An 18541-nucleotide genomic window follows, 5' to 3' on the forward strand; every position below is an offset into this window, starting at 1 on the left:
ATTTTTCCAATTAATAATCTATGATCAAATTCTCCAAATCAATTAATGAGACAATCTTGGTTTAATGGATTTTTGGTATTTCTCTAATTAAATCAATCAGCTCCGGTTTAGAGATTAAACCAACCCAATTTAATAATTCTACGATAACAATCATGTGACCACTGCTCCAACGCCACGGTTTAATAATTAAACAAAACCAATATAATCCCCAATTATATATGATCGCATAACACCATACTTCTATTCACGTACCACATAACTACAAGTCAACTCACGTCCACGTGAATTAAGTTACGGTTTTTGTCTTAATTAAATTAAGATTCTTCGGTTTAAACTGGTTAATATGTGGTTCAATAATCAACACAACAACGACGACACGAGAGACTTTAGCTTTGCCTTTGCTGCATACCTTTCTCGGCGATTGCTCTCCACGGATCTGCTAGGCGGTTCAATAAGGCGGTTCAAGCTCAAGGCGGTTAGGCCCACATGACTCACTCAACAATCCAAAGGAAACATAGCAAGGCAACATTAGAAACTTCCTGCGCAAGTTATAGAAAAGTCTAGGGTTTCCTTACCCTTAACAGTTTCGACGATGGTGACGGTTACTCCGATGACAGCGGCTGACATCGTATGACTCGTGGTGTCAATATCCGGTGACACACGGTGGCTGCGGTGGTTCTCCGATTCAGATCTGGTGGCCTTCTCCCTCTTCTCCTCTTTCTCTCCACTCTCCTTCTCCTTCCTTTCTCTTCATTTTCCGGTGAGAGAGTACCACCTCCCTCCATCACGTTTCCAAGTGAGACCTCCCTCTTCCTCCACAAGATTCACAGCGACAACAATACGTCAACGGCTTGATAACTAATCAACGACGGCGATCTCATGACTACGGGTGGGTTGCTCAACCTTTTGTCTCTTTGCGGCTTATGAACAAGAAGATGTATACACACGTACAAAACTCTTTTCTCGATTTTATTGGTTACTTGAGCTTTTAATGGGCTTTGTCTTTTTTTTTATTATTATTTTTACAAATGGTCCAACTACCAATTTGGAAAATTTGGGATGTTACAAACAAATCTGTAGAATATAAGTCTGTGACTACTTCGTCAAATATATCTATCATGATGAAAAATAATTCTGTGATTCATAATAAATGTATATATGTGACAACTAAGAGTCAATCTAGTAATTATTTTTTAGTCAATCAAATCTGTAGCAACATACAGACTTATCATAATTCGGTAGTAACTATTAATAAGTCTGCAGTTACGGGAATGAAAATAAGTCTGTAAGAAAAACAAATCTGCAGAAGCAAATCTGTGAGACAAAGAAAATATCCGGTGTCCTCAACAAAATCTGTAAGATAAGTCTGCGGTAGAAATAAAATCTGTGACAGCCTATAAATTGGTAGTAACCTATAAACAAATCTATAAGAAAAATCTATGGTAGAAATAAATTTGTAGCAGCTCGAACTTAAATTCGAACTTTCCCATTAATTAAAGTTCATAGTTAATTTCATGAAGTCGTTTCTCTATACTATATTTGACGCCAGCAAAACGTATACCTTTAGAAATATTTTTATTGGGAGATGCTTGTTTTTGATACTGTGGACTTGGATTCATTATCTCCGAGGAGGACTTTTGATCACATGGGGATCCGCGAGGTTGGATCTTTATGCTATACATGTTTTAACTAAATATGTGCAAAATTAATTTTATCGCTTATCATGTTTGATTTGTTGTTGGACATTCAAACTCAAAATTCTAACTATTGTACTTGAACTTAATTCCAAAAAAGGATCTATAATGCTGATATGTGATAATGTTCACTTTGATTTTGGATTGATTAAGAAAAACCAGTTTGAACTTAATCATGAGACAAACATAGAGAAAAATCAAGAAACGACTTAACTTAAGTCACTTAAAATAAGTTTGTATTTTTGCATGCAAAAACTTTTGTTTCTTTGTACCGCATTCATAAACATGAACTATAGAAAATAAGCAAAAGTTTTAGGAAGAACTTCAAAAATAATACTTTGATAACACCATTTTTCAAAAATACTACTTTTTGTCCATTTTTAAAATACAATAAATACAAATTTCTTAAGTTTTCTACATCATGTTACAAAGAATAATTATAATATTTTAAAATATTTTTATATTGCATGTTATTTGAAATCTATGGCGACGAAAGCGAGACAATTTCGAGCTGAATTCCGTAGCCACATCCAACAACTTGAAAAAATTGACAATGTACTATAGATGGAGATACTAAACGAAATGTTTGAGTTGGATCTTGAAGAAACGAACTAGCGGAAGGAGAAACCGAAACTTGAAATTTAAACTAGAAGATCAAGATGTATGATTTTAATTCGTTGATTTCATTAGATAACCTAATTTAGATTAGTATTATCACTCGTAATCAGAAGTTTCATTTACATAGTCCACAAATCCCATAACTTCCATGTCTATTTCATAAAAGCCCAAGGCCACATCACTAATAGAGGAATTAATCGAGATCAATGGAGGTAAGTTTTTTTTTATCTCTCTAAATGGCTTCCTGATTACGTTGACCGACTCATATGTCGAATTTTCAGGTTTTTTCATGAAATCAGGATAATCCTTAATGTAAAGATGTTGACGAATCTTCACTCCATTATCTGTTTTTGAAAAGTTAACTGTAATCGAAAACATATATGCGAGCTCCATGCATGAGCACTTATAGCCTTAAGCATTTCTTTATCCGCAAATACAATGTGGGCTTTTGCAATGGTTCCCAAGGTATCATTAACACTGTATTTAGTGATATATTGTTTGATTCCTGGACCGATATATAACATTCTTTCTCAAAATACAATTTTTTAAAAAAAATAATGACTAAGTTGTTCAATATTTTTTACCCCAATCTTAACTTCGTGATAAAAAATTTAAGCTTCTAGCAGAGTATAGTCCATCGGTTCATAAGTGTCTGAGGGTATATAAATCACTATCCCATGATACAAAAATAGGCACCACCATCAAAATCACTGCCCGAACATTCATTGTCAAGCAACTTTATGTTAATAATTTCATTTATGTTAAACAATTTTTACTCCAAATACATGATCATCGTTCCATTTATCAAAATCGCAGATCTCATCATCTTTGTAGTTGAGCCCTGTAATTGTATAAAATTCTTGAAACTTTTAGTAGCTTTCCTCAAAACACATACAATAAGTCATGTTTTTGCTCATTAATTAACTACAAATGATGTCGTGTGTATTAAGAATAATATGATACCTCAGTTAGGTGTAATTTTTTAGTACAATATTACAAAGTTGAAATGTATAAATATAAATATGTATGACTTCAGTAATTACTTGGACCCAACGCTACTTAAAATTTCCTTTTTCCAGGTCTTTATTTTTCATTTAAATAATGCCAAAAATAAAGAAGAGGGGAAAAAGAAAAAAAAATGTACAAAGACCTCAAAGTCAAACTCGTGTCCATTGAATACATAATACAATAAATAACTAAAATTGCTTGCTTTCCAAGGCAAAGACTAATAAACACATAAAACTTATTTAAATCCCTTAAAAAGACAACAAAATCTACCAAATTATTAGCTATGATAAAGTTTCCTTTTATTTTATCAAACAACTTTTCAAAACCTAAAAGGAAATCAGATAGATTTGAATTGGTATCTCTATATAAACACATCTACGATCATAATCGAGTTCTAATTAGTGTTTTGTGTTGAACCAAGATGGCAAAAGCAACAACACGTGAAGAAAGGATGTGGTGCGGTCACTGTGGCGTCAAAACTCCAATCCGCCGTGAAGGGATCGCCGGTTCCGTCAAGTATGTGTGCTCTCACCAAATTCTTTTTCCATCTATCTTTCTAATTGTTAAGTTTTATATTTATAATTTGGATATATAAATTACTTTCGCAGGTCGTGTAATTGGTGTGGAAAAGTGCTAGCAGATGAAACTGGAACCGCTGATGAATATAATAAACTCTTTCTTCGACTTCAAGTTTTACAAGACTCTCTTACTGTTACCAACAAAAGAGCTAGACGAATCAAGAAACAATAAACTGATTTTATCTTTTTATTTTGTACATATATCTATCTACTTTAGAAATTTTTAATACTTTTATGTATTGATCTACTTTTCACATTATTTCTTTTATGTATTTGATCAAAAAAACATTAAGATCTTTATGTATAGATTTAGAGGTAAGAGAAACCTTAATCTATTATGAATCTATGATACAATTCGTCTATACTCCTCTGTTTTGCTAGCGACAAACAAGGCACGTTTTGTTTGGGTTATATAATCATGTCTCAAGTTGTGTACTAGATGAAATTAATTAATTGTTTCAAACAAATTTCCGAGGCTAGAAATCTTGACGAAAAATGTTTTCTTTTAATACAGAAGTAGAAAAATCTTTGAATACGATGCTCCAACGCATATCAAAACAGAATGATCAAACAGAGCAACAACAGTATAGCCACATCTGTCTTTGTGTCCAAAATAGAGTGACAAAAAGTAATGAATTTTTATGTGGCATTGATTTTATCACAGGAAAGTCATAATCAACTCAGGTCTTTCTCTTGTGTTTTGAATAACATTTTCTTGCGATAAAGCATGTTATGCATTACGAAGGTCTTTCTCAAAGACAACAAGTAGCTTGATACACAGACAATGATTTTTTTCATTTCCATATATATCTCTTAACATTTCAACTGACATGGATTATTATTGTTATATATATAATATAGTTTGTTACACGTAACATTCACACACACGACATGGAATACAATGTACAAAATTAAACAAACATGGGAGAATAGCCACAAGGGGGAATAAAAACAATATGCTGCAATCATTAGTCACACTACATGTAAATATTGTTACAAGGAACCTGATATACTTATCCATGAAAATCTTACAACAATAGTGTTAAAGATTTGCTCTCTATTCTTTGCTGAAGAGAGCCTGGAACTGTGCGATTGAGCTTTGGGTTTCCGCTTAAGTTTCTGCAATTGAAACGATTGAATCTTTTAAAAAAGAGTAGAGTGAGGGAGATAGAGAGAGAGGGTGTAAAAAATAGAAGCTCACATGAATGTCAACAGCTTCATATCAGCAAAAAACGCCGGAATCTCTCCTGATAGATCATTCTTTGATAAATCTCTGTACATTGAAGAGAGAAAGATTGCAAAGTTATTGTCCTTCTCTCAACGCGATAAATCATACCGAATACTTAGTGTTAGAGTTTCATATGCTTACAATTCTCTCAACTTTGTTAGCTTGAATATTTCAGGTGTTATGGTACCGGTCAATTCGCTCGCCGTCAGGTTCCTAATGTTCAAAGTAGACCCAAAAAAGTTAAAACTTGTGAAAAAGAAAACACGGAAAATACAAATTTTTTTGATGATTAACAAACAAAACATACAAGGATATGACAAATGGTGGGTCAGAGTCAGGATAACTGCAGTTTAAACCTTCCCACCGATAGAATAGAGGAGCACATACATCTCCTTGCCAGCTTATCTTTCTGCTTAATCCATATGTGTTCTTGATGTTCATCATAGCAGAAACTAATCATTATTTAGAAAATCCGAGACAAAAGATCGGTTAGAATATCCCACATCGGAAGTGAAGATAATTCAACAATAGTATAAAAAGCATTTGAAAATTTAAATTGGAATTTATAATCCTCAATAAATCATGTTTAAGTTAGCTTACCTTCATTTTGATCTGTCTCAAGTTGTAGAAAGTCCAAGACTTTATAAATCTCGAGGGCGTTGATAAGAGGAGGAAGAGTGGAGTTACCGGTCATGGCAAAAGAGAAATTGAATTTTCCATTTGAAGAACTCACAGCTCTTGGATTGAATATAGTTGTTAAACTGAGTTTTTCTGGCCTGAAAAAGCTAAACCAACGTAAGCCACCATTGTAAGTAATGTCAAACTCTCTGATCTCATTAGCTTGAAAATTCTGGATTTCTGCGAAATGCATGTATATATGTGACTGTGCAGAGATGTCGTTGAGAGTCCACCCTAAGTTTAGAGTCTGACTAGCATTAATAGGGATAAGAACGGTTTTCATTGCGAGTTGAGGAACATTGTACAAGTTATTTGTATCCACAGGAAGATTCGTGCTTAACGACATTGTTTTGTCATCAGAGTATGGCGCCCACATTCGATCATGGATATCCTTATCGTACCTATAGAGAAAAGAGAGGCTCCTTTTGTTACTTTCAAACACGAAGAACAAACAAACCAAAAAAAAGAAGTAAACTGAACTATATTGAAATGTTAGATCCACAACATACAACTCGTCTATGTAAGAGCATGTACAGTGGTAATCTCTCACCATAGTTTCTCATATACAAAAGTATTACTAAAATAATAAATATTATTATTTAATTACATAATCTCTCAAAAAAAATGAAGAGATTCTCTCAAATGAAAGATTATGAGAGATTATCTCTACTTTTTTAACTCATGTAATTAAATAATAATATTTTTGTACATGAGAGACTTTTGAGAGACTCACCACTGTACATATATGCTCTAACAGTTCTCATAATTTGAAATAAATAATAAATCTAACAAACATATATTTTTATGGGAGACTCACAAAAATGCCTTTTTTTCAATACCCTTTTTCAAAAATGCCCCCTTTGGCTGTCCATTTTTAAAAATACCCCTTTTTATGTACAAAATGACTAAACTACCCTTCTTTTAATAAAAGATATCACAAATATATAAGAAAATATAACAAAATTAGGTCCACAAAATACAAAATATTTTTTGGCGGGAAAAGTGATCCCACAATTTTTCCCGCCAAAACACTTGTAAAACCTTTAAAATACCTTGTAAAATTTTCCCGTAAAATTTTTTCCCGCCAAAAAATTTTTTTTGCGGAAAAAGTGATTCCGCAATTTTTTTGGCGTTAAATTTTTGGCGGAAAAAATTTACAAGGTATTTTAAAGGTTTTTTACAGGGTATTTATAAGGTTTTACAATGTATTTTAAAAGGTTTTACAACGTATTTATAAGGTATTTATAAGATATTATAAGATTTTACAAGCTATTTTATAAGGTTTTACAAGTTATAAGGTTTTTTTTATAAGGTTTTACAAGTTATAAATACCTTATAAAACCTTATAAGTACCTTGTTTATCTTTTAAAATACATTGTAAAACCTTACAAAACACTTGTAAATACTCCGTAAAACCTTTTAAATACCTTGTCAATTTTTTCCGCCAAAAAAAAAAATTTTGGCGGGAAAACTTTTTACGGGAAAATTTTACAAGGTATTTTAAAGGTTTTTACAAGTGTTTTGGCGGGAAAATTGCGGGATCACTTTTCCCGCCAAAAAATATTTTGTATTTTGTGGACCTAATTTTGTTTCAAATAAGGGTAAAATGGTCATTAAAAATTAAAAGAGGGCAAACTTAAAAATGGACTCTCAAAGGGGGCATTTTTGAAAAGAGGTATTGAAAAAGAGGCATTTTTATCAATTTCTCTATTTTTATACTAACTTTAAAAATAAATCATCCCGCGGTGTACCGCGGGTTAAAATCTAGTTGTTTGGTATAATCATATTATAAAATAGAAATTTAATTAAATCATTAATTATATATTTATATTTAATATATTTTTAACTAAAACCTAACCAAATTCCAACCAAATGAAACAAAACTACATAACTTTATTTGGTTTCACTTTCTACAAAATTAACAAGTTCACAAAACCAAAAAACCAGAAACAAAGGATACAATCTTTATGAAAATGTGCCTACCAAAAAAAAAATCTTTATGAAAATGTACCTGATGAATGATGGAGTTGGATCAGTCGGTGGAAAGTAAACTCTGCTCACCAACATCAACGATCCACTTTGAGTGACATAGGAATTATTGTTCAACGGACGAAGTTCCAAGGACGAAATAAACGGTGTCGTTTCTCCTGTTTTGACAAGACAAACTTGGAGACGGTCTTGTGTTAAGACATGGATGATCTCGTGGATTGATGCACTTGCCACTCTTTGGATTGAAACAGAAGTCCATTTGGTAGCACCAATGTAAAGATCAAAACTTGGAAGTTGATTCAAATCGTCGTAATTCCCATACAAAAAGGTTCCTCTTATAAGATATTTCGAGTTCTTTGTGAGGTTGAAGTTGTAACAGTTTCTTTGACCCTCTGGAAAGCTTCTTAATTCCCAAGTCTGTTGTTGAAATTGAGTGAATAACGTTTTATTGATCCTCCGGGCCACTCCACTGTCGATGTAACTCACGTCTGATATGTATGTTATATTTGTCGACCTCTCCACATAGGTTGTGTTTATTGGGATCAACCCACAATCCAAACTGATGAATCCTGTTCATGAAAAACTTAATAAATATAAGTTTTATAGGTAAATTTGGTAGCAATATATGTAACTTTCGTATCAAGTATTTGAGGTCATTTAATCATGGACCGTCAAAACTCGTGAACCCCAACTTGACTAGTCAATTACAAGTGCGTGAACGGATGAATCTTCTCTAGAATTCGGAAACTTTTTTTTTTTGTATTTTTATGATATATTTATTTTGTTTCATTATAGGTGTGGTTTAAGGGTTTTCTCAATAAAAATGTTAAATTTTCATTTTAATCCCTTGTTAATACACGATATAACTTTTTTATTGATTAATACATTAAAATAGTAACGATAAAATTAAATTTTATCAAAAATCTGCATTAAGAATATAAACCGACTGAACAAGGGTTAATTAATGTTTCTACACCCAGAGGTCTGGGGTTCGAGTCCCAGATACTGCGATTTATTAATAAATTTGCAGATTATTGGAGGCAAGTGTGCAGGAGATCTCCAGCGATGTACAATTATAGCCGTTCGCCAGGATTCTACGCAGAGAGGGAAGTGTCCATCAAGAGCATAAAGAAGGAGGTGAAGGAGGTGAGTATGAAGAAGAAGGTGTCGTCTATCGTGGATCTAATAAGGGTCGGAAGGAATTGTCCGTTGTAGAATCGTCTATGTAACAGTTCTCATAATTTGCAATAAATAATAAATCCAGACGTTAAAAAAAAAAAGAATATAAACCGACATTTATTTTTAAAGAAAATTTAAGTTATAAAACAAGACTTAGTATGAAATAGATGGAGTATTTCCTTGTATGATAGAGGATTAATTAAAATTTACTAATTTAGAAAATTTTCTATTATATATGGGTGTTATCATTGTTAACTCTAAATACAATAAAATTTCTTCTAAGATTTATCACAAAGAAACAAACTTCAAAAGGGTGCTTTAGGTTTAGGTGTATAACAATCAAAGCCATCAACCAGAAAAGGATAAAGAAAACAAAGTAAGAACCTGACTCATCTTGAGATTGGGCTGATTGAAAAATGGAAAATACTGTGATCAAGAGTAGTAAAAACACATTAGGAGCCTTCATTTTTTGGGTGGTTGCTCTGTTTCAAAGGAGGATTGTTCTTGTTGGGAAAAGTTGCAACGATTACACTAAATAATTGGTCAGTTAATTAAGGGTTGTGTAGACTTTGTGCTAAGTCTTCAACATTTATATTGATAGGGTGATTATAACATTACCATTTTTATGATATAATTTCGGAGTTGAGAAAGTCCTTTGAAAATGATTTTTCCGCAAAAGCACCACAAGAAGACTAATTAAAACCCCTAGATCAAATCTTAAATAGGCAAATGATCTATGTGGGATGTTTGCACATAGAAGAATCGAATTAATAAACCCCGCTCGAGTAACATTGTCATAATACCGTTAGTCTTGTTTCTTAAGATATTATTTTCTTATACCGGATATTGGAATTTCGTCAAAGTATATGATTAATCTTAAAAATTAGAAAGCAAATACCCTAGTTTGCCTACGACCTCTTCTTTTCTCTCTTGTGGAAGAACTCAAATTAGAATTGGTAGCAGAAATCAATCAAAGAAACTATAAACAAAGAAATAGAAAACGACAAAGGGAGAATGAGTAAATCTTGTTTATTTAGTTGGTGAGTGTCTTCCTCTGTCTAGATAATACGTGAAAGCTTTTGTTAAAACGAAGGGGAACAAAAATTATTAAGCAATCCTACTTTTTTCCTTTAACTTTCAATATAAAATTTCTATTAAAAGTCTCGACCTGTTATTAGACGTAGACTTTTTTTTCTCTATCAAACTGATCCATAGCATTTGTTGATAAATTTTCAGCTTATCACTTGTTTGCGATAGTATGCAACTTTTCTGATAAACATGGTTGATACTTACGGATCCTTATGACCATATCAAACATTCATCATCTAATTGTATACCACCACGCATCACATATTCCATGATTATGAGAAATGTCCTTATAAAAATTCACATAGCGATTAACGGTTGCAAATCCTAGTAAATGATTTTGGGTTTCGGTCCGGTATCTTCTGGTTATTGAAAAAAAACAATCTTTATTCAATAAGATGAATGAAGAAATAATCCGCGGACACACAAAGTAATAAATTCAAGAACATAGCCTACAAAAGCAACAGTACTCTTTTAAGAAAATACATTACAAATAATGGTGTTGTTAATGGTTGGAAGAAAAAGAAATCAGCAATAGATATAAAACGCAAAAGCTAATGGGAAAATTATAAGATTGAGAAAAAGAGAATAAGATGCGGTGCTTGATGCACCGCTTGCTCTTTTGCTAGCCGAAGGACCCGACCCAAATCCTCCTGGTGATGGTGATTCCGCACCTATTCAAATTTCAATCATTATGATTAATGAGTTAGCAAAGTATCAAACTGAAATGAACTAAACCAAACCAAAATAATCTTTTTAAAGTAAAAAAAAAAAAGTTTGATTTAATTGTGGTGAATCTTCTCTTTAACCGGAACAAACAAAAACCAAACCATTTCTAGAATCTAAATGCAAAATGAAGTGGATCGTTTACCTGACATCGAACCTGGAGCATAGGCTGGGGAGGCTCCCTCGTTGCCCATAGCTACAGGTGCTCCAACTGGAATACCAAAAACTGGTAACAAAAGAAAATTGATTAGAACTCTTTTAAAAGAATTATTTTTGAGTCACTCATCATTAGTATGAACTTTGTTCGTGTAATTTGCATGAATCTGAGCTCAAAGTAGATGATTTATAAAGTTATGGTCTAAATTCGTAATTCAGTAACTTTAACATCAAGAAAGGAAAATAAAATAAGACAAAAAGAAGAAAACATGTGATACTTTTCGGCAACTGACAAAAGTAGTTGAGTAATTAGTAAAGTTGGATGGCTCGTCCAATAAGAATAAATGAAATCACATTTTCTATTGATTATTAATTTTAACAAGATTCAAACATTAGTGACATATACAGGAATAATTTGATTCATTCTTAAGATATTTCTCAATTTATGTAGTTTAGGTATCCGATCCACATTATTTCATTTTCTAGAATTTCACAAAGAAAATTAAGTATTTATATGAATCAAAAATCACCTATCAATTAACATATACATAAACATTAACATATAGTACACTGTATTTCATGCTTTTGAAAAACTCATTTATAAAGATTTGTCTATATTTTCCTTCAATTTCTATCTCGTAGACTTCAGTTTCAAAATATCTATCTCCTAATAGACTCAGCTTCTTATTTTCAAATTTTTGACTACTATAAGTTTATACATTTGAGTTATTTTTGGTCATGAATATTCATTAGTGTTCGTATAACTATATTTGCATGCAAGATTATTTACTTAACAACTTCCATGAATTTGAAAACCAAAACTTAGAATGAAGGTGGAGAAATATACGAGAACAAAGTGATGGATCCGGAGTGAGGACACCGCAAACTCCGGGAAGTTTGAGAGCCTTTGCCTTATCAATCTTGATTCCAAGCGTAGCCGCCATGTCACCGGAGAGAAGGTAACATAAGCATTGCGGCGAGCTCTCCACCAGCCCCGCCAACGCCGGACAACAAGTCTTGTCCGGCTTAGCCGCGCCTCCGCCTTCTCCGACCGTAACGTACGAGAGACAGCCTGTCATGTTCATTAGGTTCGCCATGCAGTCTGGTGCTCCCGACGGTCCTGACGATGGAGACATATCCATTTGTGCTGACACATGTCCTGTTAGCGAGGCTGTGATGAGAACAACGGCGATTACTACAACGTTAGACATTGTTCTTTGCGTTGGTTTGAGAGAAGAAAAGAATTGTGAATATAAATCTTGTGAGCGGAAACAAAGCTATATTAAAGGATTTCGTTAGTTGCCATTAATGCGTGTTAATAACTTCCACCTACCTCTCTTATTTTATTTTTTCCCTGTATTTTAAAGTTTCTTATTATAAAAAAAATAACTAATAAAAAAGTTTTAAAGTACATAAAATGTTACTCCCTCTGTTTTCGAATAGTTGTCGTTTTAGAGAAATTTTTTTGTTTTTAATTAGTTGTCGTTTTAAGGTAATAATGTAATTTATGCCAATAACTACCCAAATTACACTCATTTTATTGAACACAAATTATTTGTAAATAATTACTTGTCATTTTTATGAGGTTAATATAGTCATTGTATACCTTTTCTTAATTTGTCCAAATACAGTTAAAACGACAACTTTTAAAAAACAGAAGGAGCATTAATTTGTTGCCGTATATAAAAGGAGCTGTGGTGGCAAAATCAAATCAATCAAAGAATAATGCGTTTTTTTCTTTTGTGGTTAAATAGGAAATTATGAGTTGGAAAAATGTGTAAGATTTTTGTGATAGTACTATGAAAACCATCACAATTCACAAACTGTACCAATCTCTTAGAATAGTTATATTTACATCAAATTAAAATAACGAACCACAAACCGTACATACTGATGATAATATATGTGAAAATTTAAAAAGTGTTTTGCTAAGATGAAATTTTGGTTCTTGTTGTTGGGTCGGCTCAATTATTTGGTTTTTGTTTGTTTGTTAGATTTAGAAAATGGTGCTGTTGCTAAAGTAGAACAAAAAAATTAAACAAAATTACAAATAACAAGTAGAACTTACTTTAAAATAATCTCTCTGAACAAAAATATATCTACAGTAAATGTTTTGAAAAATATTTTAACATATTTGAAATTTTGGTTTAGTTTGATTTTGGTTCGAAGTGGATTTATTTGATATTTAGAAAGTTTAGTTTGGATTAGACCATGAATGATAGTAGTTAAATAAGTATTTGGATTTTATGTTATAAAAGTTTATTTCAGTATCCAATCAAGATTTTAGTTAAAACATTTGTTGAACATTTTCATTTTATTTGAAAGACTAAAATTTACTTAACTGATTTTTTTCATTAAATTAGAAACTAGAAGAAAAACACTCGTAGAAAATCTAAATATAATTTCCATCTCTATGTGTTTACCTTTCCACCAAAACAAAAAATTAATCTCCGTGTGCTTACCGACCTTAGAGCAACTCCAACCATAGAACACCAAAACACCAAATTTTAACACCAAATTTGGTGTTTTAGTGTTCTATTTTTTTTTTCTATCTCCAACCATAAACACCAAATCTCACACCAAAAACAAAACTTTTCTTATTATATTATTATTAAATTTAAAATTCTCTTTATTTTTAATAGTTTGATAAACACTAATTATCTTTAAAACTGATTTATTTTATTTTAATTAATATAAGATTACAATCGATAAACTAAAAATAATAGAAAATACATTACATTGTACTAATTCTCAGAATTAAAAGTTTTCATATTAATTTAATTAAAATTTCATATTATAAAATATGAGAACATACCAAAATGTTGATGGTATACTTGTCTTTTCTTTGATAAACAATAATTTAAATATAAAACTAAATAAAAAATACAAATAAACTAATAATTTTTTTTTGGTGTTTTGTGAACAGTGTTACACCAAATACCAAAATAAAACACCAAAATAAAAAAGATGGTGTCCATTATAGTGTCACGTTGGAGTTGAATTAACACCAAATTTGGTGTTTTGGTGTCTCCTTAGAGATGGTCTTAGAGCAACTCCATAGAACACCAAAACATCAAATTTTAACACCAAATTTGTATTGAGTATTGACTATTGAGTAGACAGTTGATGCGTCGAAAAGCGTTTGAACGCATTAAAGAGAGACCACATGTTCTACGAATATGATAAGACAAATATGAAATATATTACTACATCTTTCAAAACGGCATTATTTTTGTTCACAAACATAATGAACAGATGTGACTATATGCAAATATAAAACTTTAGGTATAGATGTAATTAATGAAGCCACCATTCTCTTACCGAATTAGATAAGCAACCACATGGGCATGGCCATCTTCATAACTTCCAGCTGTTTTGGTCTTCACGTTCTTAACGTTATTTTTTGTGGTTCCCCACTTTCTTAGTTGAAATAAAATGTCTCCTCTTTTTCAGTTTTCTTAAAAATGATGAGAAAAAAAAAAGAATGAAAGCGAATTAAACCAAATCAAAATCATTTTTGTTTCGTTTATAGTAAATTCCTAATCAATATTATAAAAATAAAATAATATTCTTTCACCAATATGTCAACATATTTCTATTGCCAAAAAGCTGACATTTTAATAAAAGTTATAAATAATTAAAGTATAAAAATTAATACAGCTTTGGAGATGACACATGAATTTCTAAAATTTTCTTATGTGTTTGTTTGGTATACTTTTTAAAAGTGATTTCTTAGTGTGCTTTGGATCCGATTGTACCAAACCATTCTAATTGTAATTTGACTAGTTTGTTATAAAATATAACGCATATAAATATATTATTATTTTATTTGTATAAAGAGAATGGCGGAGACGAGGGAGAGAGAAAGACTTAAACAAACACAAACTCTTCTTATTATTACTCTTCATCACTTTCTTGTTTTTCTCTTTGATCGTACATCATATATATAAGAAAGGTAGAAAAGAGATAACTATTAATTACTTGGACTCCAAGTTCTTATACTTACTTAAAGAAGTAAGCCATATAGATAAACATAATCTCTAACAATGGATAATCACAAAAATGTTTATCCATTTTATAATACTCCCACTTGATTATCCATCATCATTAATGTATTGCGTACTGTCTCGTTAAAAACCTTATCATGAAAAAAACAATATATTATAAAAACCATGATAAGAGAAAAAGAATACAGTGACGCAAATCTCCCCTTGGAACAGACAAATATTGTTCTTTTCACAGCTTTCGTATATTATGCATCTCGATCATTCTCTTCGCTTTTTCTGATCTCGTCGATGTATGACAAATATTTTGAAAAGAGATAGACCTTCACTTTGATGTCTATCTTTTGCATGTTATTTGTTGGCTCGTTAAAAACCTTGTCATGAAAAAACCTGGTGGGATAAAAACCATGATAAGGAAAAAGAGTGCAGCCACGAACACCATCATGTGTCTCCCCTGGAAGCATCATCTTCAAAAGATGCATTTCGAACCTTGAAGGTGTCTTCTGAATGTTGTAGCAGGAAGCGCCTTCGAACTAAAACTGCTACATTGTTACTTGGCCGGATGTACTAGATATCAATTTCCTGCTTCTTCTCAGATTCTTAAGTGCATGAGAAGAATCTTGGAAGAACATGTCTTGTCATATCGATCTTGACACAGCTTCCTTTGAAATGGGCGACATATGCAACATTGTCTTCAAACAATATTGTTGGCTCTTCAATGGTGACTATATTGCTTGCTTCTTGTATATGTTGAGGACATCAATATGAGCTATACATATTCTCAACATGCTTCATGGAGCGTAATAATTTTGGTATGGCTTGAACAAGCGACGACCAAAATTTGTTATTGGAAACGCCACGAATTTGTTGTTTTGCGATATATATTTATATAGATCTGATATAGATCCTCCATCTGCAAAAACCAACTAAACCAAACTTGGGGTTTCTAAAAGAAAATAAACCCAAGTCAATCGTACCTTGCAGATAATAGAAGATACGTTTTAACACATCTCAATGTCTCGTCGTAGGGGATGAGTTAATCCTGCAAGTAGAGATCAGTAGCAAATGCTAGGTACAATTTACAAAATATATAAATGCTCGTTATCATTTATATATACTAGCTACAATTCAAAAATATATAAATGCTGATTTATATATAGTGCTTCATTATCAAATATATGTGAATTTTTGAAATAACAAAATATAGAAAAAAAAATATGTAAAAGTATAGATTTCAATATTATTATGCAGCGAATATATTTTTATTTGGAAATTTTGTAATTAAAAAAATGTAAAATTACAGAAGGTAATTATGAAGATATGCTCTAGACATTAAACTATAAATATTGAACCTCGAGCACACAATTAATTACTATTCAGTTTCAAACGAATTTACTATTCTGCGGCTTTGATTTTTTTCTCGTGCTACCTATTTTTTTTAATTTATTTCTCTATGAACTATAAATAAATATAGTTTAATTTTGATTATTTTAGACTATTTGATTTGTATTTTAGGTTACACTAATGATTCGAGTCTAGGTTCATTTAATTGTGACTTTTAAATCAATTACAAGGTATTATTGATCCTAAAATTTATGTAGCTTTCAAATTATTTCTTTGTGTGGACATTTTTAAATTGTTTATGTTTAATTTATGCATGAAAAGTAGTTCGCATGTGGAAAGCACAGTAATCAAATAAAAAAGTGAAAAAATTATATATGGAAGAAGAACAACAAGAGAAGCAAAAAGGTCATTCTTAAAAAAACAATTTTTATTATATATAGGGTTCTATATATTATAATCGTTTGATATTTTGAGTTCTCTATTTTTGAATTATTATTTTAACCATAGAAGGCTTCTTCAGAAACCAAAGTTTGGCGTGTTTGTTTGCCAAATCTAACCGATTACGATGACAATTATATTAATGATGACAAGTGACTTTTTTTTTTGTAATTGTCCGTATTATTTTTGAGTATCTTTTTATCATCAATAAGAAGACAAGTATGAAAGAGTAGATTTAAATATTATGAAGATTCTATTGTTATTCAATTTAAGATTTTTCAAAACTCTATCAATGTTTGATGTTATTTGTTTATGTATTTGTAAATAGTAATCTAAAATTTTCATAAATTTAGAGTTATTGGAGACCATAATTTTATAAATTTGAATCTATAAAAGCTATAAAAATTTCATACCTTAAGTCGAAACCACTATCTTCTATACTACATAAAAATCGAAGCTATAAGCTTCTGAAACTGTCCACAAAATTTTAAAAGACTAATCACGATTAGAAATCTCAGTAATTAGCAATTTTAGATTCTAATAATTTTCTATATTAAGATACTTATGAAAAGGAAAAAACAACATATATATATATATATATATATATAATATATATATATATTATATATAAACAAGAAAAATGTAAACTAAGAAAAAAAACATGGGAAAACAAAAAATGTAAAATCTTGTTATTAGAATATATAAAATAATATCAATAGAAAATTAAGATACTTATAAAAAAATAAATACATACATATATATATATATATATATGGAAACGAGAAAAATGTAAACTTAAAAAAAAACATACGCAAAAAAAGAAAAATATAAATGTTTTTTATTAGAATATATAAAATAATAGCATAGTCCCACCAAATTTGCCATATCCCTTCTTAATCATAATTAGGGGTCGGCATTTTAGTTTGATGTCGAGTTAAATTTCATTCGGTTATTTCAATTTTAATAAAGCATCAAGTCTCTAATCAAACTCATTTTGGTTCATTTGAATTCAGTTTGGATTAATTTGGTTTGGCTTGATTCTGTTTGTTATTTAAAAGAAATTATTTATAAAATTGAAAGAATGGTAATAATCTAAAGCAAGAAAAATAAAATTTTTATAACTGGGTTAAATAAATAAAAAATTTGAATAGAATAATCAATCAGAGGTATGTGAAAATAATAATAAAAAAGTATGCAATATATACATGTAACATGTGTAAGTTTATTTATTTGTTTCTTTTCATTTAAATGTTGATTGGTAATTTTTCATGTTTCAAGTTTGATGGTCGGATATTAGAACATTTTAATTACCAAAATTATGAAGTCTTTTTTATATATTTGTTTGAAATATGACACATCACATTTGTAATATATTTTATACAAACTTTTATCCTATCTTTTATTAAAACAAATTTTTAACCAACATAAATGATACTAAAAATATTAATAAAACAACATTTAAACTAAAAAGAATTTAAAAATGAAACATTATTGTCATTAATTGATTACTAAGCTCAAAAATATATTAAAACAATCAATAAAAGTAAACCTCCGCGTAGCGGGTGTTATAACCTAGTGTTCATAAAAATAGAGTAAATAAAAAAGAAAGTAAAAGCATGACTAATTTTACCATAATTAGAAATGTTAAAAGATTTGTTTTTTTATCACCGTAAACCATAACAATCACAAACACAGAAATAATGTAACGAGAGAGTACTACGAGAAGCAACAAAGCAAATCCATGAGTTTACCCTAGTTATCTAACTAACGTTTAGTTCTAACTTTTTCAAAATTAATTAACAAAGAACAATATTT

The 18541-nt window shown here is 30.5% G+C and overlaps 2 protein-coding genes across 2 annotated transcripts; both read right to left on the reverse strand.

Annotated features, from left to right (window-relative positions):
• Window positions 1-4791: 4791 nt before the first annotated feature.
• On the reverse strand, window positions 4792-9976 carry LOC110228485 (probable LRR receptor-like serine/threonine-protein kinase At1g51860). The gene is made up of 7 exons (XM_021026124.1): window positions 9357-9976; window positions 7816-8362; window positions 5727-6205; window positions 5434-5578; window positions 5268-5339; window positions 5100-5171; window positions 4792-5017 (listed from the first exon to the last, which is right to left on the reverse strand). The coding sequence occupies exons 1-7, from the start codon at window positions 9436-9438 to the stop codon at window positions 4927-4929; spliced, it is 1488 nt and encodes a 495-aa protein (XP_020881783.1). The 5' UTR covers window positions 9439-9976; the 3' UTR covers window positions 4792-4926.
• A 448-nt stretch (window positions 9977-10424) lies between these two features.
• On the reverse strand, window positions 10425-12360 carry LOC9311689 (non-specific lipid transfer protein GPI-anchored 2). The gene is made up of 3 exons (XM_002877248.2): window positions 11788-12360; window positions 10930-11010; window positions 10425-10732 (listed from the first exon to the last, which is right to left on the reverse strand). The coding sequence occupies exons 1-3, from the start codon at window positions 12149-12151 to the stop codon at window positions 10587-10589; spliced, it is 591 nt and encodes a 196-aa protein (XP_002877294.1). The 5' UTR covers window positions 12152-12360; the 3' UTR covers window positions 10425-10586.
• Between the last annotated feature and the right edge of the window lie 6181 nt (window positions 12361-18541).

This window comes from Arabidopsis lyrata (genome assembly GCF_000004255.2).
Source record: "Arabidopsis lyrata subsp. lyrata unplaced genomic scaffold ARALYscaffold_5, whole genome shotgun sequence".
NCBI lineage: Eukaryota > Viridiplantae > Streptophyta > Magnoliopsida > Brassicales > Brassicaceae > Arabidopsis > Arabidopsis lyrata.

Coding starts and splice junctions, on each gene's coding strand:
- LOC110228485 (XM_021026124.1), bottom strand. CDS start 9,438: ATGAAGGCTCCTAATGTGTTTTTACTACTCTTGATCACAGTATTTTCC. Junction 5,340..5,433: donor CCACCATTTGTCATATCCTT/GTATGTTTTGTT, acceptor TTTGAACATTAG/GAACCTGACGGCGAGCGAAT. Junction 5,172..5,267: donor CTAACAAAGTTGAGAGAATT/GTAAGCATATGA, acceptor TTCAATGTACAG/AGATTTATCAAAGAATGATC.
- LOC9311689 (XM_002877248.2), bottom strand. CDS start 12,151: ATGTCTAACGTTGTAGTAATCGCCGTTGTTCTCATCACAGCCTCGCTA. Junction 11,011..11,787: donor GGATCCATCACTTTGTTCTC/GTATATTTCTCC, acceptor TTTTGTTACCAG/TTTTTGGTATTCCAGTTGGA. Junction 10,733..10,929: donor TGCTCCAGGTTCGATGTCAG/GTAAACGATCCA, acceptor AAATTTGAATAG/GTGCGGAATCACCATCACCA.